A 24,839-nucleotide genomic window follows, 5' to 3' on the forward strand; every position below is an offset into this window, starting at 1 on the left:
GGAGATATTCGCGCTTAGCGCGAATATCTCCAAAAGTTGGTAATAGGAGATAGCGATGTTAGCGACTGTTTTCAGTCGCTAACATCTTGGCACGCCCACTTTGCATGTCATTAGTGATAAATATCACTGACATGCAAAGTGGGGCCCAAGATGGTCGCTATCTCCTACTAGCTGTTGCTAACTGGTGTTAGCGACAGCTTGGTAATAGGGAGATAATTTTATCTCCGCTTTCTTGGCTTTTAAAGCCAAAAAAGCGGAGATAAAGCCCCTTGATAATATACCCCTGAGTTCTCTGACCCCAGGGAGCTCACATTGGAGGCAGACCTTGTGGTGGATTCCAGAGGGTCTGGAGAGGCATTGGGGTGTGATCCTGTGGGGAGTGGCTCCGGTATCTTCCAGCCCAGAGAGGTGGAAGTGGCGCAGAGTAGCCCAGCTAGGTCCTGTAGTAGTGAGAGGGGTGTAGGGCCTCACGTCCTGTCCTTAAGGGGAAGGAGTGAGAAGGGGTGTTGTCCCGGTAGTGCCCAACCTCAGTCTCAGAGCCTGGATGGTTCTTTAAGGGAACACCAGGTGGGAAGCCTAGGCTGTTCGGATGAGTCACCCTTTGAGGGGGATCCCCCAGTGGCTAGAGAACGTGGAGGCTCTGTAAACAGGGCTCCAGTAGTTCTGGTGACTGGCAGTACCACTCCAGTTGGGAGGGTGCAGAAGTCCAGAAGGAGGGGCGAGAGGGGGAAAGAGTCTCCAGTGGAGGAACCAGTGGGTCAGGGGCCAGCCAGCAGGGCTGCGTCCCCAGTGAATGACCAGGGGGACACCACTTCTGTCCTGGGGGATCTTCCCACACTGTCAGAGGGACAGGGGTTGGGAGATCTGCGCCAGTCAGACTGTCGCACGGCACATGAGCTATGTGCCACCCTCAGGGGGGGCAGGCGTGCTCCCCGGAAAGTCCTGGTGCGCCAGGCAAGTGTTCAACTGCAGGGTTGGGTCCCTGAGTTGGAGAGCCAGGTTCAGGTGTTGTCTGACCTGGAGGGTGGGACCACTGTAATCAGTGTCCTGACCCATGTCACTTCCAGGGGTACCACTCCAGGTGGGAGTAGGCAGTACTCTGGAAGGGGGTGCAGAGGGAGGGAGTCCTCGCCTCTGACCCCGGTGCGGCTTGAGGGTTTAGACCCTAGGTTTAAGGGCCAGGTGCAGGGTGTCCCCCCTGACCTGGTGCCCCAGTTGCAGGATAGCACCCCTGAACTGGTGGGCGAATTGTGCAGGTCACCTGCCACAGGTGCCCTGACAATTCTGGAAGGGGGTACCACTCCAGGTGGGAGGCTACAGAGCCCCAAGGAGGAGGACCGGGTGTGGGAGAGGCCACCCCAGTCTTTGGTACAGCCGCCAGGTACAGACCTGGGACTGGTGGGTCGGTTCCAGGATGTCATACCCGACCTGACAGGAGGGAGAGTGGACCAAGGGTGCCAAGCACCTGGGGCTAATGCCCCCCGCTCTTTAAGGCCACAGAGGTTTGAGAGCCCTGAGAGGCATAAGGCCTGTGTCTCATTCCTGACTACTGTCAGTGGCCACTGTGACATTTTTCTGTCTGCCTGTTGGGACACACCTGTGAGCGAATTAAGGCTGGGTGCTGCCCAGGTGGTGTCCACAGGTGAAGAGAAGGGTTCCACATGGGTTGGCTTTGTGGACCCTGAGAGCATACCCAGAGGAATTGAAAAAGGTTCAGTTTGGCGTAGAACTGGAGTCTGCCCCTGCAGTTGCGGGCCAGGTCCTTGTTCTATCGCCCAAAGCAGTGAAGACCATCAAGGTAGTGATCGGTCTACCCTGCGTTTTGGCTGGAAGGGGGTTGTGTTGGACCTGGCCCTCTTGGCAGGGTCATCCCTAAACTTTTTGCCTTCCTCCAATACTCTCTCTGACCTGTTTTTGTTGGTTTAATGACTCTGGGCACTTTACCACTGCTGACCAGTGCTAAAGTGCATATGCTCTCCCTGTGTAAATTGTTACATGTGATTGATGTCCATGATTGGTTCATTGGATTTACTGTTAGTCCCCAGTAAAGAGCACCAGGAGTGCCAGGGCTTGTAAATGCCAATACTGCTAGTGGGCCTGCAGCGCTGATTGCGCCACCCACAGAAGCAGCCTCTTAAAATTTGTTTAGGGTCTGCCATCGCAGAACCTGCGTGCAGTCTGGTACTGGCCTGCTGGCTGGGCAAGTGCACACACTTGCCAGCCCCTAAACCTTCCCTTAACTTCATATTAGTCACCCCTATGGTAGGCCTGAGGGCAGGGTGCATTGTAAGTGTAAGGTAGGACATGCTCTGATGTGTGTGGCATGTCCTAATAGTGAATTACTGCCAAATTCGTTTTTCACTATTGTAAGGCTACCAGTTCCCTTTAGGCCAGATGGGCTGCTGGAATTATTACACTCTATAATCCCAGCAGGCTCAGGGAACATGGTAGAAATTAATTTTTAGTATGCCTGAACTCAGAATAATAAAATACTTCTTTCAGTAAAGTTTATTTTAATATCATGTGTTTGCAAATGCTACTTTTAGAAAGTTAGCATTTGCTTGCCTAACCATTTCAGCCCGCCTCTGCTTTTGTGTGTATCTGACTGTCTGAGTTGTGTGAGTGACAGGGCTGGGAGTTGACAGGTGGTGAATAGCAGGATGACACCTTAGTGGGAGGTGGGAGTTTCCCTGAATGATGCATCAGGCTGTGCTCTGCCTCCACAATGCTGGCTCCGCCCCCTGGGGAGCGACTGATGACTCAGCCTGCACCTGGCCCAGGAAGGACCGAAGCTTGTCAACAAAGTGCTCCTGGCTGCCCCTGCCCTCACAATGCTGGCCCCGCCCCCCTGGGGAGCGGCTGATGTGCCTGCCCTCACACTGAATGCAGAAGCAGAAGTACCCACCACAAGTGCTCAGGGGCTGAGAGCAGTTATGCAGAGGCCCCCCTGGCCTGTGAGAACAAAAGAAACTGGGTATAAAAGTAGGAGCCCTGCTCCTTGTAAATTAGATCCTGTTTGCGCTACAGAAGAAACTCTGCCCGAAGAGAAGGACCTGGAAGAAGACTACAAGGAGGAGTGCTGTCTCTGGCCTCTGTCTGGTGCCTTGCTGCAGAAGGAGAGAAAAAGAAGAGACTACAAGAGACTTTTGCTTTTATTGAACTTTGTGCCAAACTTCTACTAAAGATCTCCAAGGGCTTGCTGTGGAACTTGCCCCTGACCAGCGCCCCAGGAACAGTGGGCGCTACCCTCCCTGATCAAGGAACTGCTGTGTGTGCTGCTCATCGCTGCAGCGCTGACTGAGGAGTCTGAGAGCGTTGTGCATCCCTGCCACGCTCCCCTTGATCCAGGACATCGGTATCCCCCCCCGAGCACCGTGACAGGGGCCCAAAGTGGACCCCAAGAGCAACGTGAGGCCGGGCCGCCGCTGGCCCGAACACCGTGACTGCATCTGCCTGTGAGCCCCGAGAGCAACCTGAAGGAGGACCCGTCCGGTCCCAGCACCCGAGTCGACTGCGCCTCGCGCCGTAGACCTCTCTGCAAAGACGGACTGCCGCCCTGTGTCAACCCCCCCTCCGATCGGCATCCTGCCCGACAGCTCAGCTGTGAGAGCACAGCTGCAATCGGCACTTTGGCTGGGTACGTCCCGCACTTGGGGACCGTACTGCCATTTGCCGCCATCACACAGCCGCCTCCTTCGGGGCAGAAGCGAACTCCAAAGAAAGGACCCTGCCGCCACCAATCACCGCCGCCCCGGGTGACCAGTGACCTGCCCAGCCTCGAGCCGCAGCTCGCCTCACCTCCAGGGAAGCAACGCGACGTGGGACAGCCCCCCCTTTCAGCCGTCCGCTTCACAAGAACATCACCAAACTTAAGGTACTGTGCGCTGTTCAAAGAACTGTGTGCCTCGATTGAGCCGGAGTGTATGCGCTGAGAGCCGTGCGCTTCACACCCCCTCCTACACTCGAGTCGCACCGTGCACTGAGCCCTGCCTCTACTCCCTGGCCTTTGCTCTTGTCTGGGCTGCATCGTACCCTGACCAGTGGGGAACGTACTGAGAACAGTGCGCCTCCGCTCCAAGGAACAGTACGTCTCGCACCTGAGGTTCTGTAACAATTTTAAGTGATGTTTTCGACTCGCACGAATATGGTCGAGTCTGGTATCTAAGAACCGCAAATGACGAGTTTAGTAAGTGTGCGCAGTTTCGCTGTGCTAACTTAAACCGTTCGTTTGATATGTGGGTTTTTCATCTGTACCCACGGGTTCCATCTTAGATACGGCATCCATTTTGTCTCTTGCCCTCAAGTAGCCAGCGAACGGACACTGTCCGCTTCGTCACCCTGGGACTCTCAGAATATTTGTGGAAGACACATGTACTTTGTAAATATCTTTTACGATGAGGGGGATGATACTGTAAGGCAGATGGCCCCGCTCGAGGCTCATCTTGCCGTCCGGTTTATTGTCTCAGCCGTGCATCTCATTAGGCACGTCCCTTTGATGCCTGTATCTCGTGTTTCCCGATACCTCCCCTTTTACACTCTTTTCAAATCCCCACTGTCTCCATCTTCCTCTGCACCTGTCCTTGTCCCTATTTCGATCTGTTTTACTGCCGATTAGAATTCACTAATGTTGGGAAGATGGGTTTTTACAGTTGGGAACCGCCAAATGTTTCCGCACTTATGTTCCGGACCTTATGTGTACCAAAGTGACCAAAGCGACCCCTCTGGGGGATAATTATGGGAACCAGGTTGTAAACTTTTGTGTACCATGTTGTCCTATGAGTTAATTTTGTATAAAAGGAGCGATCCACAGAACCAATTTGAAGCAGTCTCCCCAAGTTGCACGTGTTGTACTTGTCGTGACTTCTGTGTTCCCTGCAGTAATAAACCTTGAATCTTTGACGCCGAAGGAAGTGTCCCGTGTCTCTGTAGTTTGTGCCCCGAAACAGGTATCCCATGAAGGTTATAGGTGTTGTTCCCTGGCACCGCTGGTACTGTTAAAAGTCCAGTCCTTCAGTTGGCGCCCAACGTGGGGCGACTTCAGCGGTACCGGTCCAAAGCCTGATGATCGTGAGGAACTTCGTGTGAAATCTCCGAGGGAAGGTGCACCCCGCTTCATCGATCCTGTTATCGAAATAAGTGGCCCGAAGTTTTTCCCTGCGAAGATTCCCGCCTCCTGACGGCTGCGACGGACCGATGCCCTGACTGTCGACCTGTCTTCGACGCCCGGCGTAGACCTTATGTACAAGCGAGACGATAGACGGGCCTTCCTGGTGACGCCATTGAAGTTCTGAGTTAAGTATTTGTGGGTCGCTCCCAGTCCTTAGTAGTGGTTCTAGCTTTTGAAAGCTTTGTTGTTAGCCTTTAAGGCTTTGTGGTAATAGCTCACTGAGCTTTGTAATAGCCTTCTCAGGCTTTGTGGTTAGCTCTCCGAGCTTTGTGATAGCCTTAAGGCTTTGTTGTATTGCATGGTTCCATTGCATTTGTGGTTCTTAGTATTGGTTCTTAGTATTATTTGACAGTTGCAATTGCCAAAAACCGAGGGTTTTTGACTTACACGAAGTTTCATTGCTTCGGTAATCCTTGAAGTTTGATACTAGGTTAGTGTGCACGATGCCTAGCCATAGTAATTTGTTTCGTATTTTCAAATGTTGCGCAATGGATTCCCGGTTGGAGGACTCATGTCCGATACCTCCAGTTGGAACTCCGATACATGATCTTTATAGTCGACATGGGGTGGGTCCTATAATATATAATGATTACTGGGTCCGCTATACAAAGAAAGACGGTGATCTTAGATGGCCACAACATGGAACTGTTGAACTTTCGATTTTAGATAATCTTGAGGCTAAATTATTTTTAAAGAAAGCTAGGCCAGCTATGTTTGATTCCTTTCGGATATGGCGTAAAGAGGCCAAGCAGAAAGAAATCAAACAACTTAAAAAGGATAAAAAGCAAGAGTTTATTCCGATAATGCAAGCTATAAAAGAATGTAGACAAGACAAAGAAGAAAAAGACATGGAGATCGCTACTAGATTACATCACATGAAAATAGATAAATGTTACCCAGTTTTACCGAATAATCTAGAAAAGAAAGAAGAAGATTTGAAGGAGGATTCCTTGCTGTCATATTTGATGAAATCACCACCTCCTTATGTACAGGGTGCTACTGCTCCTGTAGCTCCTGCTATAGCTCCTCCTGTTGTTCCTCTTGTTGCTCCAGCGGCTGCGGGTCAGCCTGCTGTTAACCCTACGTTTGTTTCACCACCTGTTCTTGTTCCTACTGCTCCTGTACCTGTACCTTCGCAGACTGTTGTTTCTGCTACTCCGACTATCTTGTCCGTTCCTACTATGCCTTCCTTCACCTCCAGTGTTGTTGCCCCTGTTTTTCTTTCCCCTTCTGTTCGTAAGCGTGTTCCTAACTCTGTTGCTACCCTTTATTCACCTCTTTCTGGTCCGTTATTTTCGTCTGATTCATCTGAAACTCCTCAGAGACGGAGTCAGATCCCTAGTGGTAGGGAGAAAGAGACGTTAGTAACAATGGCACATAGGTGGATAAGACATCCTAATTACACTCCACGTGTAGTCTTTGATACGTTTTCTCAGTTTAATGAGCCTACGCAGAGATTCGTGTTTGAAGAGATGTGTAACTTTTTGAGGGAAGAGTGGTATAATGATGATGTAGAAAATGTACCGTCCGACATAATTGAACTTCAGAGTCACTTTTCGAACGGTATGATTATAGGAGACGATGTACGACGTGCAGTGGAACGCTTATTAGCATTCAGATCCACAGCACATTCTCGGGTGACATTAGATGATACCACTGAGAATTGGAAAGCGGTTCCTGGTCAGTATCCTATGAGAGAAGTTCCGCCACTGTGGGTGCCTGGAGATCCGCAGGCTAACCCTGTGGTGCTACCGCATTTTCGAAGGGTGTGGATACATCTTCCATGGAAACGATCGGAAGTTTTGCAAGTGAAGCAATCCTTACCCGATCCGCGTAAAAATCCGGCTGGTTATTATAAGGAGTTATCACAACTGGTAGAAGCTACTATTATGAATATTGCCGACATCGACATGTTGTTTGGCAATGTGGTACCGCAACCAGTTTGGGCTAAAATTCGTCAAGCCAATCATGCCGTTGAATTAGGGGGTGATTGGGCTGCACTGCTAGCAGCTGATGCATTACAAGTTGGTGGGGCCAAGCCTGAACAGCTGATTTTGGATTTGCCTCAGAAAATCATTACGCTCATGAAAACTCTCATGCCAGCGATGAAGGTGAACTGGGATAAATTATCAGCTTGTAAGCAAAAGAAAGACGAGAGTGTCTCAGATTTCTTTACAAGGTTTGAGGAAGCGTTTGTCGACCACAGCGGCCAGGACATGGGCGCTGAGGGAGGCCAGCGGTTATTCGTTGACAAATTCGTGTCAAATTTGCTGCCTGAACTAAGCAACAAATTGAAGAATTCAGAGAGTGCGTGGGCAGTTTCAACCCCTGCGCAAATACTAGCAACGGCCCAGTATTATGAGAATAGGGAGAAGGAAGAAAGTGATCGTGTAGAAAAGAAAACTAAGGAGCTCAAAACAAAGGTTTTGTTGCAGCAAGCATACCCTCCACGATCAAACCAAAATGATGCACAACAGCAGTATCGGCCGCGAGCACAGCTCGATAGAACACAGCCGCGCTCTGACAACTTTGATTACAGATCTTCACTTGGGTATAATCAGTGCGCATATTGTAGGAAAGAGGGACACCTAAAATATGATTGTCTTGCCTTACGGGACCGTCTGATTGGTGTGTCGACACGTGGAAACCGTGGTGGTGGTCCTCAACAGGCACCTCGTGGTAGAGGTCGTGGTTCATTCCGCAATCAAAGTGATCGTTATCAAAATCAATCAGACGCAAATAATTGTTTTGACCAGCGAAATGCGGGGTCAGTTCGATCTGCACAGTATAATGTTGATGATTATTATGCAGACCATGAAACTGTTGTAAATGACCATTACTAGGACAGCCAACGACAAAGAGAGGGAGTAGTGTCAGTTCCGGTCGATCAGAGTGGGCCTTACGTTGCAGTGGCTACATCAGGTGTAGTTGAGCCTTTTCTGTTAGACACTGGTGCGACGAAAAGTTCCATCATGCATTCAAAACTCCCTGGCGCACCTTTGTCTGGCTTAACAAATGTTTCCGTCGGATTCTCTGGCGCCCCTGTTAGTAACCCAGTCTCTAACCCTTTGCCTCTTATGATTGGACCTCGTGAGCTAACAGCTCCACTGATTCTATCTACAGGTTGTGGTGAAAATCTTTTGGGCCTGGATTTGTTGAAACGATTATATGCAACGTTGTATTGTTCCCCCGAAGGAGTGGAACTTACATTGGGACGGAGAGTGATTTCTCCCATGTATTTATCGGTTGATAAATTCCCACCGGAATTGAGTTCCCTCCCTGCGTCTCTGTGGGCCACAGGTCCCAATGACGTGGGTTTGTTAGACATTCCACCCTATGTGATTCAATTGAAACCGAATGCGCGATTACCGCGTTTACCTCAATATCGTATTTCTCTTGAGGGCGAACGAGCACTGTTAGCAATCGTTCATGATCTCATTGGAAAAGGTGTTGTTGAAGAAACTCGTGGAAACGTGTGTAATAGCCCTGTATTGCCAATTCTGAAACGAACTGACCCAACTAAACCTCCTGTGTATCGCTTTGTTATAGATTTGAGAGAGGTAAACAAAATAGTGGTTCCACAATTTCCCGTGGTCCCTGACATTACGGCTTTACTAACAATGACTCCGGCATCTGCCTCCTGGTTCACAGTGATCGATCTAAAGAATGCTTTCTTTAGCATCCCGATTGCAGAGGAAAGCAGAGACCTATTCGGATTTTCATTAGGTGGTCGCAGTTTTAGGCTAAAACGCGCTCCACAGGGCTACTGTGAGAGTCCATCAATCTACAGCCAAGCACTGAAAGGTCAACTTGATGCCTTTGTATTGCCTACAGGTGCAGCTCTGATTCAATACGTAGACGATCTTTTAGTGGCAGCTGATACAGAAGCTATTTGCAAAACGACTACAGTATCATTGTTGCACTATCTACATAACTTACACCACAAGGTGTCGCCTTCAAAGTTACAGTATTGTTGTCAAGAAGTTACCTATCTAGGTCACTTATTGTCAAAAGAAGGGAGAAGGTTGACCCCAGAGAGAATTGCAGCGATTTCCCGAATGACTGTGCCAAAAACCCAAAGAGATGTTCGCGCCTTTTTAGGTATTACGTCCTACTGCAGACAATGGATTCCAAATTTTTCATTGTTGGCGAAACCATTGATAGCCCTTACGTGCAAGGATGTTTCATCCCCAGTACCTTGGTCTGAAGAATGTCAGAAAAGTTTTTTGAAATTACGTGATGCGCTGTGTTCGGCTCCTGTGTTGGGTACCCCTGACTACAGTAAGCCGTTTACACTATACGTTCACGAGAGGAATGGTTGCGCGTTGAGTGTTTTGACACAATCTTTTGGTGGTAAGCAACGCCCATGTGCCTACTTTTCTTCGACTTTAGACCCAGTAGCAAGAGCCTTGCCAAGTTGCTTAAGGGCAACAGCGGCAGCTGCGGCGTCCATTCGACAGTCCGCAGGTCTAGTCATGGATAATATGCTCACGGTAATGGTTCCGCATGCAGTCGACACTCTATTGAACCGAACGAAAACTCAACATCTGACAAGTGCAAGATTGTCTGGATATGAGTTGACATTGCTGGCCAGTCATATACGGATAAAACGATGTAATGTGTTGAATCCAGCAACATTACTGCCGATCGACGTAGAATCAAGTGGTGAAGCAGTACATGACTGCTATCTCAAAACTGAAGAGGAAACCAAGGGTCGCATTGACCTAAAAGATACTCCATTGACAGATCCCGATGGTACTTTGTATGTGGATGGTTCTTGTTTCAAGTTACCGAATGGTGATGTGACAACTGCGTATGCTGTAGTTACATTGAGAACGATTGTGGAAAACGCAAGGTTAAGTCAGAATTCGGCTCAGGCTGCTGAGTTAATTGCTTTGACGAGAGCGTGTGTGTTGTCTAAAGATAAACGGGTGAATGTGTTTACGGATAGCCAGTACGCGTTTGGTGTGGCACATAGTTTTGGACGATTGTGGAGAGAGAGAGGATTCCTTACGTCACATGGTACGAAGATTCAACATGGTCAGCTTGTAAATGATCTTTTAGATGCACTCACATTGCCTAAACAGGTGGCCATAGTCAAATGTAGCGCACATCAGAAAGTAACGGACGATGTGGGTCGTGGAAATGCGTTTGCGGATGAGACTGCTAAGGAAACTGCCCGGAACCTTAGCACTCGAATGTATGTGACGAGTTCGGTCAGGTGGCCTGCAGAATCAAGTATGTGTGAAAACACTATCGAGAGTGTGAAAGCAATTCAGAATGAGGCCACCGAGACTGAAAAGACGAAGTGGAAAGAAAGTACGGGAAAGTTGGATGCGAATGGTTGTTGGATTGACTTATCGGAACAGAAAAGATGGATGTTGCCTGATGCATATGTGCTGGCTGTTGTGACTATGGCACATGGGTTAGCACATATTAGCGCGAAAGGTATCTGTAAATTGCTGTTTCCTGTGTGGAAGAATGATGGTATTACGAAATGTGCTGAACGCTTGGTTAAGAATTGTATGGTATGCATGTTGTACAATCCTGGTAAGGGAACCCCAACTCCTCCTGGTAGTTTTGCTCCCCCTTCATGCCCCTTTGAGGTGATCCAATTGGACTTCATCCATATGGAACGATGCAATAACCTGAAATACGTTTTAGTTGTTGTTTGCGCATTTTCCCGATGGATTGAGGCCTATCCTCTCAAAGACAATACTGCTTTGTCCACTGCGAAAATCCTACTGAAGGAGTACTTCCCTCGGTATGGAATGCCTAGAATTGTGTGGTCAGATAACGGAAGTGAGTTTGTGGGGAGTGTGATGAAGAGTGTGTGCAAGGGCCTTGGAATTAATCAGAAATTCCATAGTGCCAATCATCCTCAGTCAGCTGGTTTGGTTGAGGGGTACAATGGCACCCTTAAACTAAAACTAGCAAAAATTCAGGCTACGACAGGTCTTTCGTGGCCTGACGCTTTACCCTTAGCATTACTGTCAACAAGGGCAACTGTACACTCCCGAGTAGGGCTCAGTCCCTATGAAATAGTGTTCGGTCGTCCTGCCAATGTTTGGGGGGTCCCTAGACCGAGTGCCTTTTGTGATCTTGAGTATCCAATGTTGATCGATTATCTTTATGACTTGACTGCTAAACTGAGGTTAATTCACCAACAGGTTCACGAAGCATTGCCGACGCAGACGGAGGGTCCAGGCCACCAGCTCCAGCCCGGAGATTGGGTGGTAACGCGAAATTTTTCGCGCAAGAACAATTTGGATCCCAGGTTCACTGGACCCTATCAGGTCCTCCTTGCCACGAGAACTGCAGTTCGTCTCGAGGGGCGGAAGAATTGGGTGCATGCCACCCATACCAAGAAAGTCCCCATCCCGTTGCCAGCAGACTCGTGGGTGAGGAAAGGCATTGCATCAACTGAAACCGAAGGATTGTCAGCGTTTGTACCTTTCAGCGACGCACAACCTGTCGGAGAATCCTCAGTGCAGCAAAAAGGCATTATTGAACACTTGTCATCAGAAGACTCAAGACCAGAACATTCAACTGATCAACAGGGTGTTGTCCCTTCGACGGATCTTTTGTTTAACGAACAGACACGTCCTGAGAAAACCCGATATTTTTTGAGATCCAGCACTAAAGACTAATAAAAAACCCCGTTCTGTCCCTTGACAAGTGCATTATCCCGTTTTCCATGATCAGTTTGAACACTCCTACTATTGTAATTATTTTGTACATATTCATTGAGTTTCGTTCCTTACACTTTTTGTTTCCACAGCTGAGAGACATTGTTTTCATATATATATATATGTGAAATAAAGGCCGTAGGGCCGCGCGTGTACTTCCTCCTGGTTAGTAGATCTTGACGCTAGGTTAAAGACCGTCGATTTCTGGGAACTCCTAGAAATTGACTATTGCTACACAGAACGAAGTGCGTCAAGAAACGTTGCGGACGGTCATAGGGAATGGCATTTTCGAAGCTGATGGACTTGGAAAGAGCTCAAGCACAAAGATTCAAGCTGCAGCAACTCAGTCGTACCAAATGTTTTGTGTTCCAAATATTCGTACTGTTTGTGACTGTTTCTGCGTTATTGGCGGGTGGAGTGTATTACACGATGTCTTACTTCTTGCCTTCTACCATACCTACTCCTACCCCTGACCTTAAACTCACCTCCACTGTTTCTCCTCATTCTTTTCACATCTTACCTGAACACGAGCAGGCTAGACGTGCAGAATTCCGCAACAATTCCTTTATTCAGCTCCTTCATCAGCATCAGTTAGTGGTTAACACTACTAATTGTTGGGTGTGTGGGTTGATGCCACATACTACGGATAAGGGAATTCCATATCTGGTGTTACCGTATAGCTCCCAAGGGTCTGCTCGAGCATTTCAAACAATGTTTCGAAGCGCACTGGGTTTCCACCCCATTCGAGAACCACGTTCCCCCTACTCTGGTCCTACCTCGTACCAAAAATCTTTGTCTATAGCAATAGAGGATTTAGATAGCGATATCTATGATCCCTCGCTTATCCCTGAAGAAGAGGTACAAGTCTATAGGGTCCTAAGTAGAGGCGAATATAGTGTGTTCACTGGTGAAAAACAGCTTAGAAGCTCGCCTCCGATATGGGTCGTACCCCACATTGGTAATTTTTGTTTAATAGGTCGCGGCCGTAGATCGAAAGCCCGACTTGGAGAGAGTGCTTGCACTGAAAATTATATTTTGCCAATGGTCTCGTCCCCTGTGTTTTTGGCTGCCAAGGGTACATACTTTATTTGTCATGATCGTGCGTATGCCTGGTTGCCCTCTGACTTCATGGGCTCATGTTTTATCGCAAACTTGTTGCCTCCGACATTTACTGTAGATGCAGATTATCACAAAACTAGAGTTGTGAGAGGCGTAATTAGCGAAGAGGATACTGCCGGTCAAGAGGCAGGAGACTTTTTCAAGGGTTTCCTCCCATTTTGGGGACCTATGGTTAATAGTAGGAACCTGAGACAGTTGACTCGAGTGGTAGAATCGACAGCTAATATTACTGCCAGTGCCCTTGGTAATATCACCACAGAACTTCAGGCGGATAGACTTATGACGTTACAAAACCGTATGGTTTTAGATGTGATCTTAGCAGATCGAGGTGGGGTATGTAAGGTGATCCATTCGAGCTGCTGTATTTTCATTCCTGATAACGCTCCGACTGTCTATCAAGCCATCTCGAAGTTGCATAAGATCTCCGAATCCATACACGTGGATGTAGGGGATTGGACGCTACTTGGATGGTTTTGGGGCCTGATGTCGACTTGGGGTTGGAAGATTCTGACGATCATTGGAGTCGTTGTAGTGTTCCTGTTCACGTGTTGCCTTTGCGTGCAGTGCGGTCCTGCCTTATGTGGCCTCTGTGCTACAATGTGTATGAGACAGCCACCTGTTACCAAAGGGTCTCGGTTGGACAGAGCTATGCTACAGCAACATCTCGAGGGTCTGATGAATATCGAATATGATTCCGACTAGTGCTTGCCTACATGAGGGCAAAAGGAGCGTCTGAGGTTCCGTGACAATTTTAAGTGATGTTTTCGACTCGCACGAATATGGTCGAGTCTGGTATCTAAGAACCGCAAATGACGAGTTTAGTAAGTGTGCGCAGTTTCGCTGTGCTAACTTAAACCGTTCGTTTGATATGTGGGTTTTTCATCTGTACCCACGGGTTCCATCTTAGATACGGCATCCATTTTGTCTCTTGCCCTCAAGTAGCCAGCGAACGGACACTGTCCGCTTCGTCACCCTGGGACTCTCAGGATATTTGTGGAAGACACATGTACTTTGTAAATATCTTTTACGATGAGGGGGATGATACTGTAAGGCAGATGGCCCCGCTCGAGGCTCATCTTGCCGTCCGGTTTATTGTCTCAGCCGTGCATCTCATTAGGCACGTCCCTTTGATGCCTGTATCTCGTGTTTCCCGATACCTCCCCTTTTACACTCTTTTCAAATCCCCACTGTCTCCATCTTCCTCTGCACCTGTCCTTGTCCCTATTTCGATCTGTTTTACTGCCGATTAGAATTCACTAATGTTGGGAAGATGGGTTTTTACAGTTGGGAACCGCCAAATGTTTCCGCACTTATGTTCCGGACCTTATGTGTACCAAAGTGACCAAAGCGACCCCTCTGGGGGATAATTATGGGAACCAGGTTGTAAACTTTTGTGTACCATGTTGTCCTATGAGTTAATTTTGTATAAAAGGAGCGATCCACAGAACCAATTTGAAGCAGTCTCCCCAAGTTGCACGTGTTGTACTTGTCGTGACTTCTGTGTTCCCTGCAGTAATAAACCTTGAATCTTTGACGCCGAAGGAAGTGTCCCGTGTCTCTGTAGTTTGTGCGCCGAAACAGGTATCCCATGAAGGTTATAGGTGTTGTTCCCTGGCACCGCTGGTACTGTTAAAAGTCCAGTCCTTCACACCTCTGGTTCGCAAGGACCGCACTGTACGCCGCTCACGCGAGATGCGTGAGGTTTAGGGGGGCCCTCGGAGGAAAGCCGAACGAAGCGCACAGGAGTGCCGCAAAGCGCCCAGAAGCGCTAGAAGGCACATTACCTTACCAAAACTGGGCAGAAGGCCCAAAACATTGCATTTTTAAGAACTGTGACCCTGTGAAGAGTAACTGGAACCATTTTTTTACGCATAAGACTGTATTTACAAGCCTACGTTGAATATATATAAAGATATATTTTTACTAAAAGAATACAGTTTGGTGTCATTGTGTGGTGGGTTGCTGGTGAAGGGTGTGATACTGCAAATGTTTAACCCCATGTGCCCCAGAGATTAGCCTAGACTGCTTGCGCCACACTACCTAGAGGGTAAGCAGAGGTTGTTCTTGAAGGTAATCCTTTGCCCTGACTTGGGAGAGAGAGTCCCTGCTTGTCGCCAGTGCTGCACTGCGCCAACCAGAGACTCCCCTTTCCAACACAACCCCTGTATCAGGTACCCCGTATTGTTGTAGATAAACCCAGAGCGGGCGCAGTTAGGAGCAGTTATGGCAATGGCCATAATCAATAGTATATAATAACAACCTATGTGTTGCAGCGCAACGAAGGGTTAATAGAAAGAGAAAGACCTTTTAAAATTCTAGCTTGAAAAACCTATATAAAATATCACAATATAGGAGGCTACACTGTCACAGCTGTCGCAGGAAACAGAAGAGAGGGGATTGTGGACTAACGCAAGCACTACTCAGGAGTCTCGCAGATAAGAAACAGACCAAACGTTGGCGGTGCCATGTTGCGGGAATTCTGCACAAACACAGAACCATGTGCAGGAAAACAGGACCTCGGTATATAGGGGTGTACCAACCTATCACCTTAGTACCCAAAATCCCAAACCGAGTAGTTTAGTGTGTCATTCGTTCTCTGACAAAATCACAAAGCTACAAATGATTAGACAACCCAGAACACAACACTCCTGACTCTCTCAGAAATCGCGGTAACAGGACTTACCCTTTCACTCACTCATACTTGTCCACAATAAGGATTGTCAGAGTCACTGTATAGTTCAAATTGTTTATTTTAACTATCATGCTCTATAATGCAGCATACGAGCCACTACCAGCAGCAAAATGCATAAACCGAGCACAGTTAGCATTCGTACCATACCGTAGAATATGAAGGGGGATGTCATCATATACAGACAGTGGGAAAAGGGACTATAAGGCCTAACCACCCTCCCCTTGGTAAGTTGAAGTTTATTATATAAAGGAAGATTTATGGGCTTTGTCAGCAGACTCCATACCTTAGAGCCTAGATGGAAGGTTTACATCATAGGAACAGCTTAGCTCTTCTCCAAGGAAAGGTTTCCCTCCAAGAGTGTGTGAACCACATGCAACTCCGTAATATCAAAGCACGAGCTCTCCAGCAGTGCAGCTGTGTGTAGGTATTAGGGACTGACCAGAACAGAATAACAAGGGGCATGTTTCTCAACCTTGAACATCGTGTTCAGACTAAACTCCAGGAACAGCAAAGAACGCAGAAAGCAGTCAGTTCTCATGTGAAAGACACAAACAGAGGCTTACAAAATAAAGTCATGCAGTAACGTGCGCAAAAGCAGCAACATGGCAGCAAAGCTCATACTAACTTCGCAATGTCGAAAAATACCCTCAGGGCCATATAACAGCTGCTGACAAACGGAGACGGCTGCATACAGATTACACATGGCTGCTGACAGAGGAAGAGGGCTGCTGACAGGAAGATGGCTGCTGACAGGAAGATGGCTGCTGACAGAGGAAGAGGGCTGCTGACAGGAAGATGGCTGCTGACAGAGGAAGAGGGCTGCTGACAGAGGAAGAGGGCTGCTGACAGGAAGATAACTGCTGACAGAGGAAGAGGGCTGCTGACAGGAAGAGGGCTGCTGACAGGAAGATGGCTGCTGACAGAGGAAGAGGGCTGCTGACAGGAAGATGGCTGCTGACAGAGGAAGAGGGCTGCTGTGGAATGCCGGCTCTGTATATACTATACCAAAGTGATGGCAGGACTCTGTAATTTTAGGGGGCGTAGCACCCTCTGAATAGCAGGTTAAAGTTCACGGACATCATGAGGGCTTACCTCCGCATGTCAGTCATAATCGGGCCCTAGTATTTGCTATTCAAGGTCTATATAGTAATCGATGTCATACATTTTAGATACACTCTGCCCCTTGCTACATGTGAATAGTGGAATCCTCCTCCGTACAGATACCCTGAGGCCAGATTCATCAAGGAACTGCGTTGCCATGCATCACTTATGGTGTCACAAGAGCAACGCAATCTGCAAGTCAGATTGACTGCGCAGCGCAAGGCCACCTCGGCCAAGTTTAGTAAATCTGAAGCAATGCAAGGCACTGCAAGCCACTGCCTTGCGTTACTGTGCCCCCGGGAGGCGTTCCTCTGGTGGAGCGTGGGCGTTCCATGGGTGGAGCATGGGTGCTCCATGGGTGGAGAGTGGGCGTTCCATGGGTGGAGCGTGGGCGTTCCATGGGTGGAGCGTGGGCGTTCCATGGGTGGAGCGTGGGTGTTCCATGGGTGGAGCATGGGTGTTCCATGGGTGGAGCGTGGGCGTTCCATGGGTGGAGCAAGGGTGTTCTTTGGGTGGAGCATGGGTGTTCCATGGGTGGAGCGTGGGTGTTCCTCGGGTGGAGCGTGGGCGTTCCATGGGTGGAGCATGGGTGCTCCATGGGTGGAGCGTGGGCGTTCCATGGGTGGAGCGTGGGCGTTCCATGGGTGGAGCGTGGGCGTTCTTTGGGTGGAGCATGGGTGTTCCATGGGTGGAGCGTGGGTGTTCCATGGGTGGAGCGTGGGTGTTCCATGGGTGGAGCGTGGGCGTTCCATGGGTGGAGCATGGGTGCTCCATGGGTGGAGCGTGGGTGTTCCATGGGTGGAGCGTGGGCGTTCCATCGATGGAGCACGGGCGTTTCTTGGGTGGAGCGTGGGCGTTCTTTGGATGGAGCATGGGTGTTCCATGGGTGGAGCGTGGGTGTTCCATGGGTGGAGCGTGGGTGTTCCATGGGTGGAGCAAGGGCGTTCCATGTGTGGAGCGTGGGTGTTCCATAAGTGGAGCATTTCTTTATTTAGTGTATTTTATATAGCGCACAGCTACCCCAATGGGGTGTCCTGGAGCTCCTGTGTGTTCGTAAGCTGAATTAGGTTTTAGAGGAAGATTTTAACAGAAAATAAAAGTTTTTAAGGCTTTCCGAAAAGGAGGTTCTTCCTGGATCATCCGGATGGAAATGGGTAACTTGTTCCAGAGGGCAGAAGCACGTACTTGGAAGGTTCTACCGCCGGAGCGTGTTTTTTTGAATCTTGGGGTAGTGAGAAGGTTTTTTGAGGAAGAACGAAGAAGCCTGACATTGCTGTAGGGGGAGAGGCAGGTGGAAAGGTAAGCAGAGCCCTTTCCCCTCACTGCGTGGTGGGTCAGTACGAGTGCTTTGAATTCTGCCCTTTTTTGTTTGGGCAGCCAATGTAGTCTACGGCGATGTGGGGAAATATGCTCGCGTAGGGGAATGCCACCCACCAACCGTACTGCAGCATTCTGGACTGTCTGGAGTCGATGGTAAAGACCAGTAGTCAGTCCGATGTACAGGCCATTGGCGTAGTCCAAATGGGAGGTAATCAGTGCTTGGACTATAGTCTTCCTGGTGTTATTAGGTAGGAAGTTGATACGTTTTTTCACCATCCTGATCTTGGAAAAGCATGCTGCAGATACCGTGTGGACTTGTTGGTGGAATGAGAGGTTAGAATCCCATCTAACCCCTAGATTTTTTACTGAGTCTTTAGGCTGGGGGGGGCACTCAGTTCAAGGGACCACCATATGTTGGGGTCCAGTGGGGATGGCTGATGGAAGAATAATACCTCTGTTTTCCCGGCATTAAGCCGGAGAAAATTGTTATCCATCCATTGGGCAATGGTACGGATGCAATTTTTTAGTGGGTCGAAGGTGAATTGAGTGGGGCTGTCATAAGTGAACAAGAGTTGGGTGTTCCATGGGTGGAGCGTGGGTGTTCCATGGGTGTTCCATGGGTGGAGCACGGGCGTTCCTTGGGTGGAGCATGGGCGTTCCATGGGTGGAGCTTGGGTGTTCCTTGGGTGGAGCATGGGTGTTCCATGGGTGGAGCGTGGGTGTTCAATGGGTGTTCTTTGGGTGGAGCATGGGCGTTCCTTGGGTGGAGCATGGGCGTTCCATGGGTGGAGCGTGGGCGTTCCATGGGTGGAGCTTGGGTGTTCCTTGGGTGGAGCATGGGTGTTCCATGGGTGTTCCTTAGGTGGAGCGGGCTGTTCCCAGGCATCCACCCATGGATTTTAGCGCATTTCCTGATTAACAATTAGTGGTAGACCTGGGAATGCGTAAAAATGATACATCTTCTGAGGGGAGGCTTAAGGAGTAGAAAATCTTTATATCTCCTTGTTGTTTCTTCCTTCGATGTGTGCAGCATTCTGCAGCACACATAGAACGTGGAGAATGCCTCAGAGGATTGTTTTGGAGCAGAAAAGGGTTCCATGCCTGCACAAAAACAATCCTGCGTGCAACGACACTCTTGCAACATGACGCAAGTGCCTGCATTGGCTGTAGGAAGCACATTGTCAAACAGCGCTGGGGAATGGCAGGAATGCGAGGTATACTGGGAAGTGCGGCGCATTCCTGCCCTTTACCTTTCACACAGCAAGGTGGCTTGCTGCGCTGCGTGAAGTTTTGATGAATATGGCCCACAGTTAGGAACGCTAAACTTCCAACAGAATTCTTGATTTTTTTTATCTACTTTTGAATATCCTTCAAGGTCGAACCTAGTGTCTTTAATGTTACGGTAATGTTGATTTGTAGAGCGGGGCTAATCCCCCGGGGGGTACCCTGACACAGGGCATAGCGGAACTACTCGCAACGCCAGGTCTTCAGCTCCTTGTGGAATTCAGGAAGGGAGGAGGAGGCTCTGATGTGTGGTGGCGGGTTGTAAGAAGGGAGAAGGAGGCTCAGATGTGTAGTGGCGGGTCATAAGAAGGGAGGAGGAGGAGGCTCTGATGTGTAGTGAGGGGTCGTAAGAAGGGAGGGGGAGGCTCTGATGTGTAGTGGTGGGTTGTAAGAAGGGAGGCGGAGGGTCGGATGTATAGTGGCGGGTCGTAAGAAGGGAGGAGGAGGTGGCTTTGATGTGTAGTGGCGGGTCGTAAGAAGGGAGGAGGAGGCTCTGATGTGTAGTGGCAGGTTGTAAGAAGGGAGGAGGAGGCTCTGATGGGTAGTGGCGGGTCATAAGAAGGTAGGGGGAGGCTCTGATGTGTAGTGGCGGGTCGTAAGAAGGGAGGAGGAGGAGGAGGCTCTGATGTGTATTGGCGGGTCGTAAGAAGGGAGGAGGAGGCTCTGATGTGTAGTGGCGGGTCATAAGAAGGTAGGGGGAGGCTGTGATGTGTAGTGGTGAGTCGTAAGAAGGGAGGAGGCGGCTTTGAGGTGTAGTGGTGGGTTGTAAGAAGGAAGGCAGAGGGTTGGATGTGTAGAGGCGGGTAGTAAGAAGGGAGGGGGAGGCTCTGATGTGTAGTGGTGGTTTGTAGGAAGGGAGGGGGAGGGTCGGATGTGCAGTGGCGGGTAGTAAGAAGGGAGGGGGAGGCTCTGATGTGTAGTGGCGGGTGTAAGAAGGGAGGGGAGGCTCTGATGTGTAGTGGCGGGTAGTAAGAAGTGAGGGGGAGGCTCTGATGTGTAGTGGCGGGTTGTAAGAAGGGAGGGGGTGGGTCCGATGTGTGGTGGCGGGTAGTAAGAAAGGAGGGGAAGGCTCTGATGTGTAGTGGCGGGTTGTTCCACGCTTAAGAAGCAATGCAGGTGAAGGCGTGACCGCCGGACCCGTTGTCTGTATGAACGGGATCTGTACCAGCCGGAGCCGCATGCGCAGAGGTGCCTGGAAATTATTCAATGGAAATAATCAGCTGAAGTCAATTTGCAGAGAGAAGGAAGATCCGGCAGAATAACAAACATTACAATCACACCAGCTCCGGGTAGGTCATTTCGTAACATCTCCTGCTTCTTTCAGTCAGTGGAAAGACAAGCTAGAGTCTGTGGTGCATCGGTGGCCTGCACCAATGCTGGCAAAGAACAGAGCTCTCCATTAGTAAAGCCCCCTGCCCTGACAGATCTGAAGAGTTTGGTGAGCAGTGCCACAAGCCAAGGACAGTCTCAGGGGGCAACATGAGGGAACTGCACATCAGATGCAAATGAATGACATTCAGGTCAGTGTGAACATGCTTTCAGGTCATACAACGTATGTAAATGAAGAGAATACTCTGCCTAAAGCTCCTGTAGATTGAACCACTGAGGGTGAAGTAATAATGTTAAACTTTCAGGAATGTTTACACAGTTCCTAGAAGGCCCCTTATCACTGAGCTGCAGGAGTCTTAGAGACACGTGCCAACCTTTGGACTAACACAGCAGTGACCGCAGGAAAGCAATAAACCTGTGGGTGCAGCGCCATTGTAGCACCTGCGGGGTGTGTTTGCCCTGGCCCGAGTGAGTCAATGTTTAACGGACAGAAGATAATCCAAAGGTGAAACCCTCCGCCCCATGCCTGGTACTACCATGACCCAGTGACCTCAGTGTAACTACCTTCTGTAATCAAGATGCGATGCAAACCTCTACCAGTCTCATTGGCGGGCCTGAAGAACCTGATTAAAACAAACGGCCTTACAGTTTTTAGGTCTCGCCAAGCAGCACGCATGCGCTGCATTGGCAAAAAGACCTTTTCCAATCGCTTTGGCTTTTCAGCCAAAGACGTGCACGCGTTCCATTGCTTTCAATGGCAACACGTGCACGTGTGGCGATTCACTTGTGGGAGTGAGCGCCACCATATGGTAGCAATTATCGTTCCCGCTAGTGAATCGCGCAGGCCCCCTCCTCCCCCACGATGGGGGCCGTCATCAGCATGCAAGGGGTTGATGCAGTTTTGTAACTTCTGTTTGCTGCATTAAACAGCACACATAGAAGTTAAAAACGCCATTCAATGATTCTTTATGTAAAGGTAGGGAGACCTTTCTCGCACATAAACAATCTTCCCCTCAACAAAGGCACCCTTGCACCATATTGCACTATGGTGCACGGGTGCATGCGTTAGAGCTAGGCTGCTAAGTGTAGTGCCCGTGTGGGGGAAACAGGGATGCACCGCATTCTTGTAAATATGGTACAGCCTTGCATTTCTGAAGTTAAGCCAGAAAGGCTAACGTCTCACTCTGCCACTTCCTAATACATATGCCACTGAGTTTTACATAGTACTTAACCCGTTCCGTGCCCGCGTCTGCCAACAACCAACGCGAGCACTACCTGCCCAGTGATGCGTACGACCATTGGCAGATGAAGCCCCTCCCACTCTTTAGAACTTCCGCGGCGAAATTCGAGCCACGATTAAGGAGTTAATGCCCCTGACAAGACGATGAGGCACTTTGTGGCGAGTAGTACGGTAGTCCCGAATACAAGATTAGTGTCCAATAGGTAGTTCAGTAATATGAGCTTTCTTTTTCCCCTTGTGCATCAGTTGTGGTAAGTTTGTGCCCTTGATTTCTTGTGTGTTTAATAGTGTTTCGAGTAGAGATCGAATGATTGGAAATAGATTAGAAAAGGGGAGTTGCATATTGTTAGCGTGAGTAGTGGACTTGTGTGCCTGTTAGTTGGCTGAATTGGCTAAAAGTGAGCATCAGAGAAGAATAGTTGGGGGCTCATGGTAGCTAGAACTATTTGGGATGGGTTTGAGAGTAGAGGAATGAGGCAAAGGTTGAAGGGAGTAGATTTGGTTTTAATCACATATCTGTATTCAACATGTACATACATGCACACACATTACAGAGTAAAGTTTTAGAAGCAGGCATTAACCACTCTATTTACACCTCATATGTACCTTTAGCTTTGGGTCTGGACTGGCATGAAAAGGGTGCTGGGGGTGATATAAGGGTGAGGGGTGGGCTCCTGCTAATTCTGGTTTGTGGCTTCAGTGCATTCTTGTAATTCTCTGCTCTTGTTTGTCTTCTGTTTCACATTAACCGGAAGTTCCAATAATGGTGTTGAGATCAAACCCCTGTTTGACGCCATCACGGTTTCAAGTTGCAACCGTAAGTACCAGCCTTACCTTGCTTACATTATTGTGTGTGTCCATGTGTGTTCAGACTCTTACTTGTCTTGTTTACATTAATGCGTGTGCATGTTCATGTAGTGTATTGTAATTGCATTGATATAGCGCTTACTACCCCTGATGAGGCATCAAAGTGATTTTTTGTCGAGTAGCAGGCTACTCCGGAACACATAAAGGATTATTGGTGAATTAGTATAGTGAAATCTGAAAGTAATTTGAATGCTGGATATGTTATTCAGTTATTTAGATTGAGAAGGATAGCGGAAGAATAGAAGAGAAAAAAGGTTTGCATTTATATAGCACTTGCTACCCCTGATGATGTGTTTAAGAGCTTTTTTGGCAATTAGCACGCTATGCTGGAACCTATAAAGGATTAATGGTGAATTAGTATAGGGAAATGTGAAGAAATTTGAGTGGTGGATATGTTAGTCTGTTATTTGGATTGGGAAGGGTATTGGAGGGATAGAGGAGGGAAAAGGTTTGCATTTATATAGCGCTTGCTACCCCAGATGAGGTGGTGAAGAGCTTTTCAGTAAGTAGCAAGCTACTCCGGAACCCAAAAGGATTCGTGGGAATTAGTTTAGGGATATATGCAATTAGTTTGAGAGGTGGACATGTTAGTCTGTTATTTGGATTGAAAACGAATAGTGAAGGGATAGAAGAGGGAAGGAGGGATAGAAGAGGGAAGGAGGGAGAGATGAGGGAAGGAGGGATAGAAGAGGGAAGGAGGGATAGGCGAGGGAAGGAGGGATAGACGAGGGAAGGAGGGATAGAAGAGGGAAGGAGGGATAGAAGAGGGAAGGAGGGATAGAAGAGGAAAGGAGGGATAGATGAGGGAAGGAGGGTTAGAAGAGGGAAGGAGGGATAGAAGAGGAAAGGAGGGACAGACGAGGAAAAGAGGGATAGATGAGGGAAGGAGGGATAGAAGAGGGAAGGAGGGATAGAAGAGGAAAGGAGGGATAGATGAGGGAAGGAGGGATAGAAGAGGGAGGGAGGGATAGAAGAGGGAGGGAGGGATAGAAGAGTGAAGGAGGGATAGAAGAGAGAGGGAGGGATAGAAGAGGGAAGGAGGGATAGAAGAGGGAGGGATAGAAGAGGGAAGGAGGGTTAGAAGAGGGAAGGAGGGATAGAAGAGGAAAGAAGGGATAGACGAGGGAAGGAGGGATAGAAAAGGGAAGGAGGGATAGAAAAGGGAAGGAGGGATAGAAGAGGAAAGGAGGGATAGAAGAGGGAAGGAGGGATAGACGAGGGAAGGAGGAATAGACGAGGGAAGGAGGGATAGAAGAGGAAAGGAGGGATAGAAGAGGGAAGGAGGGCTAGAAGAGGGAAGGAGGGATAGAAGAGGGAAGGAGGGATAGAAGACGAAAGGACGGATAGACGAGGGGAGGAGGGATAGAAGAGGAAAGGAGGGATAGACGAGGGAAGGAGGGATAGACGAGGGAAGGAGGGATAGACGAGGAAAGGAGGGATAGACGAGGGAAGGAGGGATAGACGAGGGAAGGAGGGATAGAAGAGGAAAGGAGGGATAGAAGACGGAAGGAGGGATAGAAGAGGAAAGGAGGGATAGACGAGGGAAGGAGGGATAGAAGAGGAAAGGAGGGATAGACGAGGGAAGGAGGGATAGACGAGGGAAGGAGGGATAGAAGAGGAAAGGAGGGATAGAAGAGGAAAGGGGGATAGACGAGGGAGGGAGGGATAGAAGAGGGAAGGAGGGATAGAAGGGGGAAGGAGGGATAGAAGAGGGAAGGAGGGAGAGACAGGGAAGGAGGGATAGAAGAGGAAAGGAGGGATAGAAGAGGGAAGGAGGGATAGAAGAGGGAAGGAGGGATAGACGAGGGATGGAGGGATAGTAGACAGAAGGAGGGATAGATGAGGGAAGGAGGGGTAGAAGAGGAAAGGAGGGATATAAGAGGGAGGGAGGGATAGAAGAGGGAGGGAGGGATAGAAGAGTGAAGGAGGGATAGACGAGGGAAGGAGGGATAGATGAGGGAAGGAGGGATAGATGAGGGAAGGAGGGATAGAAGAGGGAGGGAGGGATAGAAGAGTGAAGGAGGGATAGAA

General features: G+C 49.0%; 1 protein-coding gene across 1 annotated transcript in view; it reads left to right on the top strand.

Annotated features, from left to right (window-relative positions):
- Window positions 1-24,839, top strand: part of LOC144773673 (NXPE family member 1-like) — a 233,850-nt gene that overhangs the window by 93,440 nt on the left and 115,571 nt on the right. The window contains exon 4 of the mRNA XM_078658827.1: window positions 22,697-22,758. Within this exon, the coding sequence (XP_078514953.1) occupies window positions 22,697-22,758 (62 nt within the window). The remainder of the gene's footprint in view (window positions 1-22,696; window positions 22,759-24,839) is intronic.

Source organism: Lissotriton helveticus, chromosome 8 (assembly GCF_964261635.1).
Source record: "Lissotriton helveticus chromosome 8, aLisHel1.1, whole genome shotgun sequence".
NCBI lineage: Eukaryota > Metazoa > Chordata > Amphibia > Caudata > Salamandridae > Lissotriton > Lissotriton helveticus.